This window comes from Seriola aureovittata, chromosome 17, assembly GCF_021018895.1.
Source record: "Seriola aureovittata isolate HTS-2021-v1 ecotype China chromosome 17, ASM2101889v1, whole genome shotgun sequence".
Classification (NCBI taxonomy): Eukaryota; Metazoa; Chordata; class Actinopteri; order Carangiformes; family Carangidae; genus Seriola; species Seriola aureovittata.
The window spans coordinates 3,960,511-3,980,136 of NC_079380.1; the positions used below are offsets into that span (position 1 = coordinate 3,960,511).

Consider the following 19,626-nt stretch of genomic DNA (forward strand, 5'->3'; position numbering starts at 1 on the left):
TGGCTCGGGTTTTACCTTTAAAGCATTGATGATGTATTCTGCTAATAAACAAACACAAATCATGTATCCACAGGTTAATATTAATGGACAAATAATCAAATATGATTAAATATTTCAGTACTATTACTTTTTGATTTTTGAAAGACCTCTAAAAGAGAAAAGGCATAGAAGCATCCAAAAATCACATCTTTAAAAAAAAAAAAAACCTTTTTAAACAAGCTATAGGCTAAAGGTTTTTGATAGGAAATCATTAAATTACAATCAGTATAACCTCATGTCCAGATACAACCTCTTAAACTTTGAAAATCTCATTCTGTTTTCAGAAGTTTGATTGGTCAATGTAATAAAGTTTGTATAGTTGTGCTAGATGAATATGCTGATATTTATATGTTAATATGTGCATGTAAATGAATGGTTTTAGTGTCTGGTGATTGCTTTGTGTTTACCTGCTCAGGAACTACAGATGGAAATGATCTAATTATCTCTTCTCATTTGAGATTAATGTTTTTGTGCATGGCCCTAATTTAATAAAGAATGGAAACAATAATTAAGACTGGTAGCCATAGAATAAAACTATTTAGGTTTGTTACATTATCTGGAGAGTTCTGTGTGTCTGTGTTATATACAATGACTGTATGTAAAGGTGGATAAAATAACAGCTCCCTAAAAGAGAAACCAAAACATCTTAGTCCCTGAGTGCTGGCTGCAGTAAAAGCCATAAACCTCACCTCCTCCACATTAGTGGATGAAACATGGGCCAAACTAAAAAAATCCTACATGTCAAATGAATTTTTTCCAAAAGATGGCTTCTGGGTAGTTCTTATCATGCTCAATGCGCCAAATGGGAATATGGAAAAAAAACATCATGGCATTCACTGCTTGCCCTTTAAATTTATTTATTTTAAGGAGGCAGGTTGTTGCTACATGGGCCCCAGAAAGTTTTGGCTCGGCCCTGGGTCCTCTGTTTTTGTGTGTGTGTGTGTGTGTGTGTGTTGGTGTTTGTTGGTGTGTGTTGTCCCGCCTCTTCTCTGACCAAGCGCGTGTAGCTGCATGACGTCAGCCGTAGTAGCTCGAGAGCAGGACAGGTTCTCTTTCATTCAGTCCGCTGCCCGCTCCCCGACAGAGATAACGGATTTCACTTTTTTTTAAATGATGGACCGGGCTGTTTTTTCCACTTATTTTGCAGTCAGGGACGGACATACGGCGTATGAACCAGTCTCCATTTCTTCCTTTTCTACTGGACATGCATTTCAGTTTGGATTTTATCTCTGAAACTCATTTGGGAGTTTAAACCGACCAACTGGCGTTTACTTGTGTGGGAATTTAACGTTAGTTCATCTCGAGCTCTCAAAACATTTTAAATAACTTTCAAACCTGTTATTTGAATGGATATGAAGACACCGTTGGAGTATTTAAACAGCTTTTTGTGATTTTTGAAGTTTTTTTTCTGGAAGTGGAGGTGGACTACTGTCGTCCCGAAAAGTTTTCATCATTCAACTAAAAGCTAGCTAGCGGCAAAGAATGCTATTTTCTGCTAATCTCAGCCGTTTTAATAGTTTGGTTGTGTTTATGTGAAATTAAAAACAATTATGATTTCTGAGGAGAGAAGCAGCCACGTAAATAAACAAGCCCTGAACTTCCCCGTGGGTTTACTGATCCGCTCTCCGAAGAGGCGACTGGCCAAACTGGGGAGGAAACCCAGCAATGGATCTGTCCAGTAAGTCCTTATTTTAACCCCTCCATTTAGTATTTATAAGTAACAACGTAAAATATAATATATAAAATACAATATAGTGGAGCTGTAATCAGTGGTGAAGTACGATCGCTGATATTAGATTTTACATTAAAAATATGCGATGATCTTACAAAACATGATGTAGCCTATTGATTGAAATAGAGCAGGGCCAGGAGTCTATTAATCAAGTAGTTGATAGAAAATTAATCTGCAACTACTTTTTTCATTTTTCAGAACTGAACATATTTTAGTTTCAGCATTTCAATGTAGGGATTTGATGCTGTTTGTCACATATGACAATAAACTGAAGTTTGAATGCATCATCTTGAGCTGTGGTACATTATGCCAACCCCTTTTCATGATTTTCTGACTAAATGATTAATTGAATAATGAGCAAAGAAAGCTACAGACAAATCCATGACAAAAATCATAATTAGTAGCAGCCCTAGTTTACTTACTGAAAAATGGGTGTTTTAATTTCCCACAGCCCAAGGTACATTCTTCTTCAGATGTCTTGTTTTGTCTGATCAATAGTCCAAAACCCAAAGATAGAGACTAACTCATCATTTTTCTAGCAAGAACACCAACATTTTGTTGGTTTCAGGGAGATGACATAGGAGAATTGGCCTCTTTTCCCTGTCTGACAATATAGTAGACTGGTTACGTTTGGGTTATGAACTGCTGCCTGATTAAAGCATTTGATGTTTCTTTGAGCTCTACAAAGTTTTTCATTGACATTCACAAGCATTTTTCACTGCTGTGACGTTTTACAGATCAAAAGACTGATTTATTAATCAAGATAATAATCAATAATCAAAATAATCGTTAATTGCGGCCTTAAATTTGTCTACAGTCAAATACTTCACTATTTTTTAAAGACTATGACTTGTCTGGATGTACAGAAGCGACACATGATGCATGTGCAGGATTGCTTATTATTTCATTGTGTACATTTAAAGTTTGTCACCTAACAGTATCCATTATCCTCTGCTCTGTACCCTCTCAGGTCCAACAACTCGGACACCACCGTGCGGTCCTCAGAGAGCGTGGGTGTTCGGCAGCCAGCCAAGAGCAAAATCCGCCGCCACAACAACAGGCTTTCCACTGTTTTCAACCACAGCCCCAACTTGCGGGACAGTGGACGCCGGGGCCAGGCACAGGGCAGTAGGAGCCTGGCCGGCGATCTCCAGGCTGCAGACGACCCGGCCGAGCTGTCCAGCCAAATGTCTGTCCCTGGCATCCTGAAGATCTTCGGCAGCGATATCTGTCAGGGGACCAACTACAAGAGCGTGCTGGCCACCACTCAGTCCAATGCAAAGGAACTGGTGAAAGAAGCCTTGGAGAGGTAAAGGCCTTCAATATTGACATCTGTCTGTACATATTTTCATGGTGTTTTATCCAGTAGTTGTTTAACTATTTCAGTAAAAAAAATGAAAACTTGGAAATTAAGTATAATAGTTATCCTGACCTAAAACAGCATTTACCTTCCATTGCCCCCAATTATCTTCCTGACTGAATTTCTTCTGCTATTGTTCAGGTACTGTCTGGAAAAAGAGGACCCCAATGACTATGTGCTCTGCGACGTGATTGGACAGATGGGTGGAGATAACCAGTGGAAGAGGGAGTGTTTTCGGGTGGTGGGAGACAACGAGAAGCCCCTGATGCTACAGTCACTTTGGAAACCCAAGGAAGGCTTCTCCAGGCGTTTTGAAATCCAGCTGAGAGCGAGCGTTGAAGAGCAAAGTTTAAAGGACAGAGACACAGTCACAGCAGGTACAAGTCTGCTAACACCTTCATAATTTAGGTCCAGCTTTCATCCCTTGGAATTATTTTCTTCAGGGACCCTCTCTCTTTTAAAAGCACAATTCTGACCATTTTCAGTAATGTAGATACATGTCAGCAACCCTAAAATCCTTACGCCTGGGTAATCAATCACTCAGTCTCTGTTGTGGTGGCATGGGGAGCCTTTATCCTTGTCTCTTATTGCAGGCTATCAGCCTTCATTGTCCAGCTTATCACCAGCTAGAGGAGGATGGCAGGCATGTGAGAGAGGTCAGGAGGAAACAAAAGCTGCACTGAGGGATAGAGGAGGTCAGTGTGGCCCCACTCTTATCTTTGTTTTATTGCAAGGGCCCATCATGGCCCCGTGAAGCAGCTCTTCCCACCGAGCCCGTAGCTGCTAGAAAGTGGACGCTCACTTTTGTGTTATTCTTTCTGTCAGAGCTCACTTCCTGCACACTGGGGACTGAGCAGCCCTGTTGACTTTGGAACAAGTTTGTTGTGGTTCTCTTCTGCATTAGACCAATGTACCGCTCTGCTGATACTGGCTTTTAGTAAATATTGTTCTCGGTTCTGCTGAAATATTGGAGCTTCCTCCTGATTGCAGCTGCATGTAAACAGTGGAATTTAAATTTACGTTCATTTATGATTTTGGAGTTAATCATACATGTAAACCAGGAGTATAGTGATGGGTGGGTTTACCTATACGTTTAAACACATGTTTGACTTACACTAGTTGAACAATCAATCTTCAAATTTCTCATGTTAAAGTTAATGTCATTCACATCCCCAAAACTCATAATTTACACAAACTATACATATATATATATATCTGATTATATCTGATTATTTGAGTTTATATTTGAAATACCATATTCCATACATTTAAGAACCTCATGTATTACCAGTTTTTGTTATAGGTACTGTGGCACAAAACGGTATTTAATTAGTCTTAGTTTTAATTATTTGCTTTCTTGTTGAGAGTTAAATAAGAAGATCAATATCACTCTAAAACAAACTAATTGGAAGCTATGGTATTGCTACATAGCCAATCTCAGCATTACTGGCTGTTTACTTACGAGTGTTGCTTAAGAGCTTCAGCTACCGTTAGGTTTACAAGACCAGAGGTTATAATACGTCCTCTGAGCAGCTACTTCCTCAGGGCAGACCGGAGGTGGCAGTGACTCGGTATTGGAAAGTGTAGTCTGGTAAGTAAACAGCTGTTAATGCTAACACTGGCTATGTAGCAATAGCAAAACTTACATTTAGCTCCTTGAAGAGTGATATAGAGCTTCTCATTTCCCTACCATCAGAAGAATGAAATTATAAAACAAACACTGACAACTTAAAAACAAAAGACATAACAATGTTCAAATTTAAAGAATATCAGTCATCGTCGACTGCAGTTGGAAAATATCAGTCTTCAGAAGCCTCGCTCCACCCTCCTCCTCCTGTCACTGACCAGGGGGGAAACTGCCCTTTACCTCCATGGGTCTTTTAGGCACCGAGCCCGGTGTGTCACACTGGTGCTGAACAATGTGGAAAACACCCATTTCCACAGCTGATAAGAGCGGCAGAGCTGTGGGTGTGAAGCCGGGCTCTGTGGACATTCCACGGTACTTAGAGGCTCCAAATGAGCTGAATAGTGTTTGTGTTACGTCAGGCCGACAGAGTGGCTGTTGGTATCAGATAGAGGTGGCCACATCTCACTTTCCCTGCACATTTCCTCTCTTTCCTCTGGTTATGTTTCATTTGAGTTGGTGCCAGTGCAGTGAACTGTTATGTTGGAGTCACTTTAGATTGACCAGAGTGATTTCAGGGGGGATTTTAGTCATTGTTAATTTTTTGGTTGGTCATTTAGCTACATTTATTTTTACTTAAAAACATTATCTCACCCTCAATTAAAGTGGTAATCTACAGAAATCTTTATTTTTGATGTCTCTGGCCTTAAGTGCCTCTTTCTGGTGTTTTTTTTTTTTTGCTTTGTTTTCTTTTTTGACATCAGTAGACCACAGACCTTAAACAGCGGGGTTTAGCCACAAATTCAAAGGTTTTTGTCTGTATCTTCACAGGTTTTCAACAGAGAGAAATATCTGTATAAGAATATCAGAAGCATGTTGATTAGTATGGTCAAAAAATATTGATAGTGCAACATGAAAAAAGTTAACACTAGTAGATTTTGTCGTAAATTTTCTTGTTAAATCACTCCAATGAGCTGTGTGTCACAGCCACTGCTGCTGTTCCAATTACAGATTGTATTGACTGTGGTATAAACTGCAATAATACGCTTCTCCCCTCAGAGGAGGTGCCTCAGTTTGAAAAACACTGGTCTAGACTGTATTATCACGAACATGCAACAGTTCATTTTTCATATTATAAATAGTATGGATTTTTAATAGACACCACTCAGTTACGACATAGTCATAACACACTGTCTTCTGGTCAATCTAGGCATCAATGCTCAGGCTCGTAAGCTGCAGAAGAGCCGCTCCAGAGTGACCTCTCTGTTTGTGGACGGCAGCGGGGAGGATGTGGACGGACTCGGGATCTGGAGGAGTTTGAGCGAGATGGATCTGTCCGCCATGGGGAAGGAGGCCAGCCGGGCCCAACAGAGCGCGCTCAGAGAGGATCCAGAGGCCGAGGCTGACAAGGAGGTGCTTCGACTCGGCATGGAGAAGGAGGAGACGGAGAGCAGTGACGACAACACCACCCAGTACTCCATTCACCCACCCTTCGACTTCCCTTACTTCCTCCTGCTGCAGGGCTACAGCCACAGACAGGTAAGAGACAGAGGAGGGATAAAAGGTTTAAGTATAATTATTAATAATCTATGGAAAATAAGGTATAAATGAGTAGTTATCACTAGAAAATGATAAAAGCCCCAGAATGTAATATATCCTTCTGTATTATTGCATCCATCAGTACAACAACAGTACTGGGGAAACAATTTACAGTCACTGTTCACAAAGAATAAGAGAGAAGAAAGGACTTATCATTCAAACAGCTGTTACTTCATTCTCAAGGACAAAATCCCAGAGTCACAGAGGAGAGCTTTGGTCGCCTTTGTTATAACAGGCAAACACTCAGACTGGCTCGTGAAGTGGACTACAGGACCTGTAAGTCCTACACAGGCCCACAAAAGAAAAAGAAGTGACTCTTTACTCAACGCTGACTGCCACACAGGACGAGATGTCTGTCATCATGTCCCAATGAAAGGACAAGGAACAGAGTGTTCACCATTCAGTCAGAAGGAAACCTGCTCAGGACGTTGAAAAAAAAAGAGATAACCCTGATTAAAGACACACTGCAGAGGAGGATAAACTACACAGAAGCTATTCTTAGAGTACACTGTATACATACAGTCAGCTGGGGTGCGGGTGGGGGAGGGAACACTTCAACTGGTGTGCTGTAATCTACATACCAGGATTTTAAACGATGCCTCATTTGAAACATAACCTCAAAAACTATCACCTCCAACGCACGTCCCTGTAGATGTGGGATGCAGTTTGAATCATTTGCTCGATTTTTACAGTAAGCACAGAGAGTCGGGCCGTGGCTTTGGCCCGGCCGGTTCGCAGGAACAGGAAGTGCTTTCCCGCAATGTTGTTCATGGAGATTGCTGACTGTGCAGGATACTGGTAGCTCCACAGCAGGCGTAATCTTGCCCTGCAACAATAGGTCGACCCAGAGCGAAAGCAAAGGAACGAGGCGCGTCTGTGGTGCAGTGGTCATATAACAGGAAATCAAAGCTTTCATCTATCCAGACCTTAAAAGTGTGTTTGAGACACTGTGATATCACAGATTGACTGGTGGAACCAAAAAGCAAATTTGGGATGCAACCAATGGTGTTTTTTCTTATCAATTAATCACACTGAGAGGTGTTTCTAATTACATGAGGACACAGATGAATGTAATGCAGTCCAGTACAACACCATCACTAATTCCAACCTCAGTGCTAAAGCATTTAATCCAATTTATACCTCTCTGACAGTGTCAACAAAAACTGAACATTACAGGCATCATAAAAGTCGACTCTACGGCAGAACAGTTGTATTGGATTAGACTGTGCAAGTTTAATGATGAGGAAGTGGCATAAGTAGCAAACAATATCTACTGGCCTATGACATTTCTCTAACCCACCTTTGTATTCTGAAATATAACACAGAGTAGTAGCACTGTCCTCACATTACAGCTGCTGTTACCTTACTTAGCACAGGCCTCTAAGGCTGCTTGGTTCTGACAAGCAGGGTGGATACAGTATCATCGTCTGACTAATAGTCTTACTGCGGTGACCCTGAGGTCACGGACATCACCAACGTCTCACTCTTAAGCCCTTCCATTCCTGTCTCACCTCACACTGCCTGTGCAGGCTGTACTTAACACCAGCTGATCCTGCTGATGTTCACATGCACTCTGCTGGCTCGTTTCCAAAATGTCTCGTCCTACACACTGACTGTCTACAAAATTAATCTGCAACTGTTTTGATCATTGATTAAAATTGATTGATTTTAGCTTTTTCGAGCAGCATTGGTGAAATTTCATGGTTCCAACTTCTTTGTTGCTTTTGTTTTCTTATAATAAAATAAACGTCTCTGGTTTTCTGACTGTTAGTTGGACAAAACAAAAAACTGGAAGATGTGAGTTTGGCTTTTGGAAATTATGATATTCAAGTGCTTTGTTCCAGGTTCTCAATTTGATCATTTGTGGTTTTATGTGAACTGTTTGATCAAAATGAAAGTGGAAAATAGGAAATTGCGACACCAATTTCTGGCATTTTGTAGACCAGATAATCAATCAATTAAGAGAAAAATGAAAGGAAAATTGCCAACTATTATGATAACTGATTGCTCATTTAGTTTAATTAAAAAAAATATGTTTCCACCTTCTCAAATGTGAGAATCTGCTGTTTTACATGGCAAATTTAATATTTTTAGGTTTTGAAATGCTGATCGGACAAAACAAGACATTTAATAGTGTCACTGTTGTTGTAGGATATTGTGATGTCCATTTATCACTGCTTTTTAATCCAAACGATTAATCGATTAATTGTGAAAATAATGCAGAAATTGTTAGTTGCAGAAGTAATTTTTTAAAGCATATTCAAAGGAAAAATAATTCATTAAAAACAATGTTTTTTCAGGACTTTGTCATCTACCTGATGAGTGGGACGACCACCATCTTTGGCTGCTGTAGGGAACACTGTAATGGTGAGGATGAGGAGAGGTTAAAGGTCGACATCCTTCTCTTTGCTCCTGACGTGTTGCCTCAACACTGCTGTGTCAGACGCTTGGACTCTCACAACCAAAGCTCCACAGGAGAGCACAGAAAGACACTGACAATGCTGAAGCCCCTCCATGGGGCTCCTGTGACGAGAAATGGTTTTCTGCTTAAAGAGGAGGTGGAGCTGAACCCTGGGGACTTGGTGGGTTTGGGGAAACACTACCTGTTTATGTTTAAGGATCCTACCAGCACATCAGGGTCCCCACAGACGCCTCATTGGATGACCAGACTCTGCCCAAACTCTGATACAAAAGTGTCATCCTCTTGTTTATCATGTGGCTCCTCTATTGCCATGAAAAGGTTCCAGAGGAAGCCTTTACCTCCTCGTTGGAGGGACCTGGAAGGCACAGAGGCTTTGGTAAGCTATGAGCTGGAGCAGGAGGAAAGAGTCCTGCAGGAGATTTTGGACATGTTAGACCCCAGTGGGAACGAACCAAAGCTGACACCTGCTTTCCTGCTGAGCCTCTGCATCCAGCACTCAGCCTCCACGTTCGAGCTGACACACTTCAGACAGCTGCTGCTCCGGATAGCCAGCCAGATCCAGCTCATCATGTGGGTAAGGATGAGTCTCTGCTCTTTCTTTCTGCCATCAGATAATTGACCCTTTGTGCAAGTGAATATCAAGTGTTTATCCGTGTGTTTTCAGCTCTATGTTCCCCTGAGTGTGACTAAGAATGTAAAAGTAATCAAATATGTCATCAGAGTTGAATATATGCTTGATGTTGGCTGGTAATGCTCGTATGAAATGGATATTTTCTGTATGTGTTCTCCTTCTCAGGAGAAGACAAAGGAACTTGCAGCGATCCAGCCAGAAACGTGAGTACACAAACTTTAAGTGTTTTCAGAGTGCCCCAGAAATACATGACAATGAGCAGCCATTGCCTGCGATGATATATGACACCCAACATCTGAGGTTTACTGTTTGAATAAAAGAGGAATTAGAGTCTGATTTACACTGATGCAGTTTGTGCAAAGACAGAATTTCCCCTCACAAAGAAGAAGCAGTCGAGAGTTTTCTCATGATCACAGTGCTGCTTTTTTTGTTACTCAGCAGGTTCAATTAGAGTCCAGTGTGTGGGCTTCAATGTCTGCAGTCTTAACAGGAACTGAAAAGCCCTTTAGACCTGTCTGTGAAAAATTTTGGAAATCATCAATTGATCTAATTATGTCCTTGCTTTTGTCCATAAATTTCTCTCATATAAGAAAAATTTTAAATCCATCTGAGAAGATGGCACCATCAAATGCTGGGCATTTTTGCTTAAAAAATTAATTAAAAAAATTATTTGTACAATTATTTTTGTATTTACACAGTTTATACTACCTTTATTTAGAAAACAACTTCCAGCTGAGAGATTTCTCATGAGCTCAGTAATACTGACTTTATCATAAAAAAAAATATCACTGGATTATGTTCAGTCTATTTGAGGAAAGTTTAATTAGCAGTTGTATGGGCTTCAGTAGAAGTGAGTGGGAGACAGAGTGAATATTTGCAGGACATAAATGTTATGTGAATGTACTTTTGGATACAAGTGTAAGGTGTCTTAATATAACTAATAATTATTTTAAATATCAAGGAGCAGCAAACTTTATTTTGCCCAGAGAAAAGTCCATCACTATAGGTTATCAGTTTACAATCATATATATACTGTATATCATATAAGAGTAGAAATTATTGCCTGAAAAATGACATAAACAATTAATTGATTATCAAACTTGTTCATTAACTTTCAGTCAATTTACTTATTGATTCATCGACTAATCACTGCAGTAAAAAGAGAGAGAGTAGTCCTTTTTCATAGCAGACGTTTTTACTTGTTACAGTAGGAAAAGCATTAACTCTGGCTTCCTAAGTTTTAGAAAGTTGCTGTCATGTCTGTGAAGTATAAATATTTCATCATATTTTTTACAGGATTGAGTCAAACTTTTTGTTAACATGTTTCAGCACTGATCTGTTAAACTGCTGTCTTTTCACATCAGGAGCTCTGGTGAGGGGCAGCCTGATCACCTTCAGCTGCTCAGTATGGAGGAGCTGATCCCAGGTCTGCAGCCGCTGGTGCTGTGGATGGCCAACTCCATTGAACTGCTGCACTTCATCCAGCACGAAGTCCCTCAGCTGCTGCCCTGGAGGCAGGACCAGGAGGACGAAGGTGGTTGTTACATCTGTCACGCTCACAGCTTGTGGACCTGCAGTATGTGTGTGTGTGTGTGTGTGTGTCTGTTGTTAAGACTTGTTTATATGTTTCGTCAGGCCTGTTGGACTCTGAGATGTCATTCACTCGGACAGCTTGTGAGGAAGCCATGACAGTCCTGGAGGAAGTCATCATGTTCACCTTTCAGCAGTCTGTCTACTACCTAACAAAGGTTGGCTGCCACAAATTCATATAAGCTGAATATAAGAATATTTTTGGGTGGGGCTTGTCTTATATTCGAGGACAAGACAATTACATGTTCATAATATCAGACTCTTTTTGAATCTAACACATTTCTTTTTACAGTGTTGAATAATGGTACAGCGCTAATGTTGCTAGCGAGTGTTTTTAGTCCATTTAAATTCTTTCACTCAGTCAGTGTTTAGTCCGGTTCAAGCTGCAGGTGTTTCTGAAGGCTGGTGTGGAATGTTTTTGCAGCAACAGAGGAAATAAATGAATGACAAGTGAGAACAGAAATGAACCCGGGAGAAAGTCTGTCAAACAGCCAAGAATCACAGATGATGAGCTCAAAAAGACAAAAGTCTGAAAAGTCAGAGAAAGTCTTATCTTAGGGAAACTTTCCCAACAGAACAGAAAAGGATGGGTTGTCTTGTAATCATAGTCAACCCTTATTTGGGCCAATAAGGTTTATATCCAGACACACTTTCATATAGGGACATCAACATCTTTCACATCCTTTTGACTTGAAAAAAAAAATCAGAGTATCGGTCACATGTGAATCAGGAAACTGGACTGTATAACCACAACGCTCTGTTTTCCAGGAGCGTTATCCAGACAGAAAACACAATTGAAAATGGAAATACAGACTCTCAGTCAGGAAGAGCCTGTGAGATAGTGAGCACGGTGTCTTTTCCACCGACTGGAATATAAACACAGACAATCTTTTCTCTCAAGGCTCATAGAATAATAACAGCAGAATGCCTGATTTGGTGAGAACCACTAGGCCTGTTTCAGTCTTGCAGATGCATTAATGAATTGTTGGAAGTCGAGTCAAATTTATTTACAGAGCACATTTAAAAACAACAGGTGTAGATGGGAGAGAAGTGAAGGGGGTCTGGATCTAGAATATGGACTGAGGAGATTGGAGATGTTGGCTGGTGCTAATCCTCAGCGATCTTTAAAACATTTTATTAAAACCAAAAATATGGACTTGTATTCAAATTAAGCATCCATAACTGAGAGAAGAACTATCTGCATATGAGCACTGATGAAAAAAAGGTGAAATCATTTAATTGTATTGTTTTTAAACTGACAAACTTTTCTTTCAGCCGAGCTAGGGGAGATGACATACTGGACTTGCAGTAGTTAAGACGTGAAGTAATAAAAGGATGTAAGACAGAAAGAAAAGCTTTTATCTTTGCTGTTGACATGACAAAAGCTTTTGTTAATGACTAAGTTTGGGTTTCATCAAATCCCAGCCCAGTATCAGATACTCTTATCAAATCTACAGTAAATCTTTATTGTGTCTTGTGTGAGTGTCTTATCAAATCTCATTAAGTTTAGCAATAACAAAAGTTATACATGACAACAACTCGAAGATTAAGTTTAGATCTGAGATCAGCTCAGAGCAAAAAATTCTGCAGGTTTTAGTCGTAGCTACCAAATTAATCAACATTAGCATGAATTAAGATAGCTCCATTCACGATCAATTAGTCAATATCTGTATTTGGTCGTATACTGTTGTTACAGAGTGATAGATCTAGTCTTTTCATTCACAAACAATCTTTGGCAGAGTACAGTCAGCACTTTGGAGAGAGCACATTACCCAACAGCTGTTAACGTTACCTGCAAGTTTTAAACATTGGTCTTTTGGGATATATAAAAGTTTCGATATGAGATTTGTGAGAGTAAGAGCTTGACGAACCCCTCAAATAACAGAATTTAGTTATTTTTAAAATTTCAGCACGGAATTAGAATGTGTGCAGAGATTTGAAGACGGAAGCAAATGGCAAAACATGGACCTCTAGAAACATTTTCAGGACTGAGCAGTGGAAACGTATCTTGGATTCTATAAGAACTGAGTGCAGTGGAAGCATATATAATGAAAATAGAATAGGGCCTAAGGTGGACCCTTGGTGTACACCAAAGAAGAAAAAAATTATGATATATAATATATAATATATAAAATATATATATAATAAAATCTTCACTGATATTGATCTCTGTTGCAGATATGATGTATGTCACTCAAAGTTGACTATAATATCTGGACACTCACTTTTAATCTCTTTTCAAAGTCTGTAAATCAATCTTAATGTATCTGGATTCTCTTTGTGAGCTGAGAATGACAACAGTCAACTCCCCAGGATATTCTCAGGGTAGATTTATACAGCTTTCCCATGTTAACGTGGTTCATTAAAAGCTGACGTCACAGCACAGACACATAACAGCAGAGACTGTGGAAACAACACCACCCTGCAAAGTGAGGGAAGGAAGCAGGAACAGTCTGTGCTGTTGTTTTGAATTCTCATATTTCTATCGCTTTTGCTGCAAACAGCTTATACAGGACATATATATACAAGAGATATTTTACTGTACAGTATGTGATCCTCAGTGTAATTAAGGGTTTCTTTTATGCGTAGTTTGAGAGATAATGTTTATTTGTCCCTTTCAAAGCTTGTTAATCACTCATCTCCAGTTCTGTTATAGAACTAATTAATTTCTCCCTTAATTACAGACAGTGTACTGTATGTGCATGTGTTTGGTGGTAACTGTCTTTCTGTTAGATAGAAAAACAGGAGAGGGATTAGCAGCTATGGGCAGCAGTCTGTTTCCTGCAGAGGAAGACAAACTGTCACCAGAGAAACACCCAACAGGGGGGTTAATTTCCTGTGAACTATGACTGAATGTTCATAATGCACACACCATTTTTCCACTTCTTCTTTTTCTTTCTGAGTCTCTTTAAAATTAGAATATGAATAAAACTGTATCAAAGGACATTAATGCAGCTGCAGATTTGTCTCCCTGTCTCCATTATAACAAGAAACATCAGCACCTTTAGATATGCTGAGCCTCGCTGGAAGGGCATGCAGGGTTAATGTCATCTTTATAAACACTTTCAGTGCATCCGAGGTCATTATCTTAGTCATGGTGTGTGAGGGACTGTGTGTTTATGTGTATGTGCACCTATCAGGATGATGTCATGCATGTGAAACAATGGCTGAACTGTGGCAGAAGAAGGAGTCGAGATAAGAGCCGGATCTGACAAAGAGGTGGTGTTCAATAAAGTAGCTTGCAAGACGAGATCTTTTTCTTTGTCAAGCACTTACCCTTTTTAAGATACTACATTCAGCATATTTATATTTTTGAGCAAGGGCACTTATGTCCTCAAATTAACATGATAACTATTTATTAATGTTAAAACACATAATTTAAGGGTATCAGAATGCTGTATTTTAATTATCTGTGTGAAACTATACGATGTCATTTTATATACTTGCGTGCATTTTTTAGCATCTCTAATGACGGACTCTGTAACTGTAGTATAACATCATGCATTTCCTCAGAGCTGCTTTTTGTGGTGCAAAACACACGCTCTCCTTCAAAGTTTCCTGTCTACTCAGTGGATGCCTCCCTCACACTGACTCATCATGTCATTATGTTGTGTGCATAGCAACACTAAGAAAGACAAAAAAGTACTTTAATGTCCTACTAACGTTATTGCACAGTACTTAATACAATGAGAAATCATGTGAGAGCAAAAGACAGATTCATCAGCCTCATCACTGCTCGATTCCCATGGTCCATTAGCTTTGGGAGTGGTAGATGTTTTTTTCTGTAACATCCTGAACGTCTTTACTGCAGAGATTTAAAACATGCCCATCTCTGTCCACAGAGTATGTATTCAGCTCTGCCTGGTCTGCTGGATGGGAACCCATTCTCAGAGAGCGGTCAGCTGCGAGTGCCTGACGGACTCAGCGGCATCCTGGAGGTGCTGAAGGAGGCGCTGAAGCTTCTCAAGGCTTTCCAGGTGCATCCGGACATCTCATTACAGCTCTGCGCCTACCTGTTCTTCTTCATCAACGCATCGCTGTTCAACGCCCTGATGGAGAGAGGTAAGCTCACTGTCCTCTATCAAGAAAAGCTGGGGCCGGTTTCATAATGATATGTCAGACTACTCTGTCGTGTTAGACCATTTCACAAAAATAAAGACTGACTCATTTTAAGCCGAACACTTTACCCCCAGGCCAACTCAGGTCTCAGGAAAATGTTACCATGGTAATATGGTAAGCAGTGACAAATGCAGTGACCAGTAGCATCAGACAACAAAAATCAGGGAAACATAGATGTACAATAGATAAAGATAAAAAAAATGTAAAGATCTTTTAGTCTGGACCTAAGTTGAGGACTTACTGAAAACTGAATCTTATCTAATGTCAGTCGAGCCTTTGGTTGCACATCGATATCATGCAATGCAATTCTCTAATGTAAGACTAATCGAAGACCAATTCATCATTCAGGATCTGTTGCTGGGTTCTACCAGTGGTCCCGAGGTGTTCAGATCCGGGCCAACCTGGACCTGCTGATGGACTGGGTCCAGAGCATCGGACTGGGCGATCTGGCCACTGAGTTCTTCCAGAAGCTTTCAGCTGCTGTCAATCTGCTGGCCACACCCAAAGAAACCCTCCTCCAGGTCAGAGGACATCCACTTCTCCTTCCCTGTTTGCTTTAGCCACAGGCAGGAGTAGCTTCACAAGTCGAGACATGTTTACACCAGCCTGAATGTTTTCATTGTCTTAAAGGTGTCGCTGCAACATTATTTCATGTTTATTTATTAGGTGCAAAATTTTCCATCTTTGAGAAATCTGAACTTCACTTAACCCCTTCCACAGCAGCAATGTAGCGCCTGCTCTTTTCAGCAGTGTCTTATTGTTGCTAAACAGAGGCTGACTGATAAAGCCATAAAATCTGGCAAGTCTGTGGAAGTATGTTATTAGTTTATGGTTATAATAGCAATGAGTAGCTTCCATAGTGCAGTGCTCACTGTTCAAATATGAGGAAATAACCTTCAGAAAAAGAGTGAGTAAATACAGTAAAATGTTCAAATCATGATGTCATGGTGCTAATGAAGGTCTGACCGTCACTAATAGATATTCAGACCAGAGTATATCCTGTTAGCCAGAGTATGTAAGTAATATATTATCAGCTCAAATCCTATTAATGCTCGACATAAGCCAAGTGGAACCATAGAAACACATTAGAGTAAAGGCATCTTAGAGGTTTTCATACCCTCTGTATGTTCAGCAATTACATCAAACAATACTGTATACCACGAGAACAATAAGTTTATATTGTGTTTAATCTTTGCTGTGCCAATTTGACACTCAATCCCTCCTTTCTTAGTTACCCATTCAAATCTTGTTTACACTTTGCACCACCAGAGGAATCTGAGCTCTCACCTGGCTGGTTATTGAACGCTCAGGTATTCAGAGTCATAAAGAGACACTCACACATAAAACTACTCAGGTATGACGCATGAGGAACAAAGGTTGAACAAACCTCCAAAACAACAAACCTTCTTCCTGATTCACAGGTTTATGGCTGCTGCAAAGATGATGACATGAAAGGTGCTGTGGTGCTGTTTTGTGGTGAAGTAGCTATATACAGCATGCTATAAATAGAAAGAGCCTCTAATATGTACTTTACATTACCTCCAAATCGATCTTTGTATCTTAAATACAGTATATCCCTCAGAATAAGAAATTCAAATCAAAGCTTGTCAATAATGACAAGCAGCTAATTAATGTGACTTCCTGTGAATGTAGCTAATGTTACATAGCAGCCAAAAAACGCACTGTTAACGTTAGCCTTTCTTGGGGAGATGTTTGCTAGGGTTAACCCTCTTCACTTTTCCAACATAGGACTTTTCTTGGTCGTGAGAAGCTGCAGCATTTATTAACTGACACATTCTGTACATTGACTGCCACATTGACAACTTACTGCTAACCTTTTTTTTCAATACCAATTTTATCAAATACATTTTAACAAAAAGAAAATTACAATACACATTTCTGTTTTATTCTTAAGCTCAGTCTCTTTACACACTCAAACATGTTTGTGTAAATAAATAGCCAATCACCAGCATTTTTAGATCTTGCTCCACGCATGCTGCATGCTGATTGGCTCACTGACGCTGAGATTCACTCACTTACCCCTTATGTATTTGAAATGAGATCCTCGATAGAATCAAACCAATTCTGTCGGGCCATAAAAGTATTGTTTGATATCGAGTGCTTATTCATTACAGGCTATTTATTACAATATGTCAAAACTGTTATCTGTTATTGTTATTAACTGTTATTACTTTTAACACATTTGCTATCATCTATCCTTTACTTTTAGTTGACTATTCAAACTTTTAACTTCTCTCTTCGGTTGCTAACTAGTTGTAACTCTACAGTTGGTGTTCATGTATCACTACGTTCTATATTTGGAGGAACTGGGTCAGATATGAGGCTTAGTTTTTACACTCTGAGGTTGACACCTGTTTTCACTGTATGACTCTCAGTCAAGTTACCAGCATGAGACATCTCCGGGGGATTACACAGCACCAGCCCACCCATGACACAGCTGTCGACGTCCGTGTCTCATCTGTTGGTGGGATTGGATGGTTGCTAGGAAGCTGGTGGTTTTATGTATCCCTGCCTTGGCATGAGGTCACTGTGGCTGCAGCGGCAGAGCACACACCCTTGACAGATTTTTAGTTTTCCATCTGGAGTTTTCTGGGCTCTTGAGAACTGAAGTGGCTCACTGGCATAGTTGTAAATTACACCAGAGGGATGTGGTGTGGCTTGTTTTGCCAGCAGTTAAGGAGAACACAACATCTGAGGAGTTATTTTAGGAGAGTACAGCCTCCAAACATCGACACTCAGACATAACAAAAAGAGACATTTAAAGTTTCTGCCGTTTATAAGCAGCATTTAAACTTCACCTTCTGCTGAGCTGAGTGTGGCATGTGTGTTATAAGAAAAGGGCAGGGACTCAACAACATTTAACTTATGGTTTCTATTGTGGCACCGGCTTGTCTGGGCGAAGTCTTACTTCCACCAATTCAGCTGGAAACAGAATGAATGAACTGTGAAATTTTCGTAATGTTTGTCTTTTAATAATCACATGAATGTGGCTGACGAGTGTTTCCTCGTCCTTGAGCTACTTTCCGCAGTCATCAAAAGATCAAATATTGTCTTTCTCAAGTTGCTGCTGTGAGGAAATAGTCACATTTCATGATAAGAACTTCCACAGCAACCTGAGAGGCTGAGGGAAGAAAATGCAAAGTCTACACTTCTCATGATGCACAGAACAAGGACCACGAGTTAAATAGTTCTATTAAATGCAGCACTCACCTTTTATGTGGGGTGCAGAATAAACACAGGATCGGGCTTTGAAGAAAAGCTACCGTATTCACCAGCTTTAGATTCAGACTGAAATATTTTCCCAAGAAGCTTTGTTACCACATCTGGCCCCAGTGGTGACAGGGACAAAGACTATTTACTAGATCATATAATTGGTTTAAAATGCTTTGAATGCAAATGAGAGAGTAGCAATGACTTTCTTCCTTATATGGAAACAAACATGTTGGTTTCTCCCCTGTCATTCTCACAAAGACTATACAGTGCAGTACTTTAGTGGCTCTTTCTGAAAACGAAAACATCAATGGGTCAGTTTTACAATCCCGCATTTTATGTTCATGAAGGGGTTTGGCGTAAGTTTGTGTTTTCTTTGCTGTTTTCTGCCGGTACAGGCGTCCTGGACTTCTCTCAGGACTGAGTTTGCTGCCCTGAACCCAGCCCAGCTTCACCACATGCTGAGGGAATATAACTCTGGTAAAGCCTGTCCCACCGGATGGACCCCATCACCGGATGATGGTCAGGACGCTGTTAGGACAGGTGAGGAACAGACATAGACCAGTTTACAGCTGAAATGAATAGCTGATTAATCGATTTGTTGATTGACAGAAAACCAATTAATAGTTTTATTAATTTTCCAAACAAAAATGCCAATAACTTGGGGGGGAAACTATGGGGATTTGCAGCTTTTCTTTCATCATATATCATAATAATTAAAATTATTTAAAAATGAATTAACATTTTTTTTATATTCTGCGTTTTGGACTTATGAACAAAACAAGCCATTAAAAGACATCATGTTGGGCTTTGGTAAACTGGGATTGTGACATTTCAGTGAGTGAAGTTTTTCAGAAACCATTCAGAAACCATTGTGTCTCTCTCTCTGGAAAATTCTGACCAGTATCAGCACTGGGGCTACAACTAATGATTGTTTTCCTTATCAATAAAATGCCATTAATTTTCTTGACTGATCTACTGATCTTTTAGTTTAAGAAATATTAAAAAGTTGTCCCAGAATGTCACAATAATAATATCCCAAAGCCTGAAGTAGTGTCTTCAGTGTCTTTAGATTGTTTGATTTATTCAACCAACAAATCCTTTGTTGTCTCTGAGCATCGGTTTAGCCGCTAGTTGTCATTGTAAAAATCATCTTAATGTTGTAACAGTAATAAACCTTGATCCGTGTCTCAAACTTTGCCATGTAGGGTCCTTCATTTGAGGTAATTGGACTTGGAAAGTCCTTGAAAAGTCCTTGAATTTGATGTGCAAGAAAGTG

At 39.9% G+C, this 19,626-nt stretch overlaps 1 protein-coding gene across 2 annotated transcripts in view; it reads left to right on the forward strand.

The window, feature by feature from the left end:
- Positions 1–1,096: 1,096 nt before the first annotated feature.
- Positions 1,097–19,626, forward strand: part of radil2a (Ras association and DIL domains 2a) — a 29,566-nt gene continuing 11,036 nt past the window's right edge. Inside the window, exons 1-12 of one of the 2 annotated variants that reach the window (XM_056402239.1) lie at positions 1,097–1,717; positions 2,742–3,080; positions 3,273–3,508; positions 3,725–3,826; positions 5,966–6,294; positions 8,655–9,350; positions 9,573–9,610; positions 10,772–10,941; positions 11,043–11,155; positions 14,840–15,059; positions 15,465–15,637; positions 18,746–18,890. In XM_056402239.1, coding sequence (XP_056258214.1) covers positions 1,590–1,717; positions 2,742–3,080; positions 3,273–3,508; positions 3,725–3,826; positions 5,966–6,294; positions 8,655–9,350; positions 9,573–9,610; positions 10,772–10,941; positions 11,043–11,155; positions 14,840–15,059; positions 15,465–15,637; positions 18,746–18,890 — 2,689 coding nt within the window. In that variant the 5' untranslated portion in view covers positions 1,097–1,589. The remainder of the gene's footprint in view (positions 1,718–2,741; positions 3,081–3,272; positions 3,509–3,724; positions 3,827–5,965; positions 6,295–8,654; positions 9,351–9,572; positions 9,611–10,771; positions 10,942–11,042; positions 11,156–14,839; positions 15,060–15,464; positions 15,638–18,745; positions 18,891–19,626) is intronic. The other variant, XM_056402241.1, reaches the window with a different exon arrangement.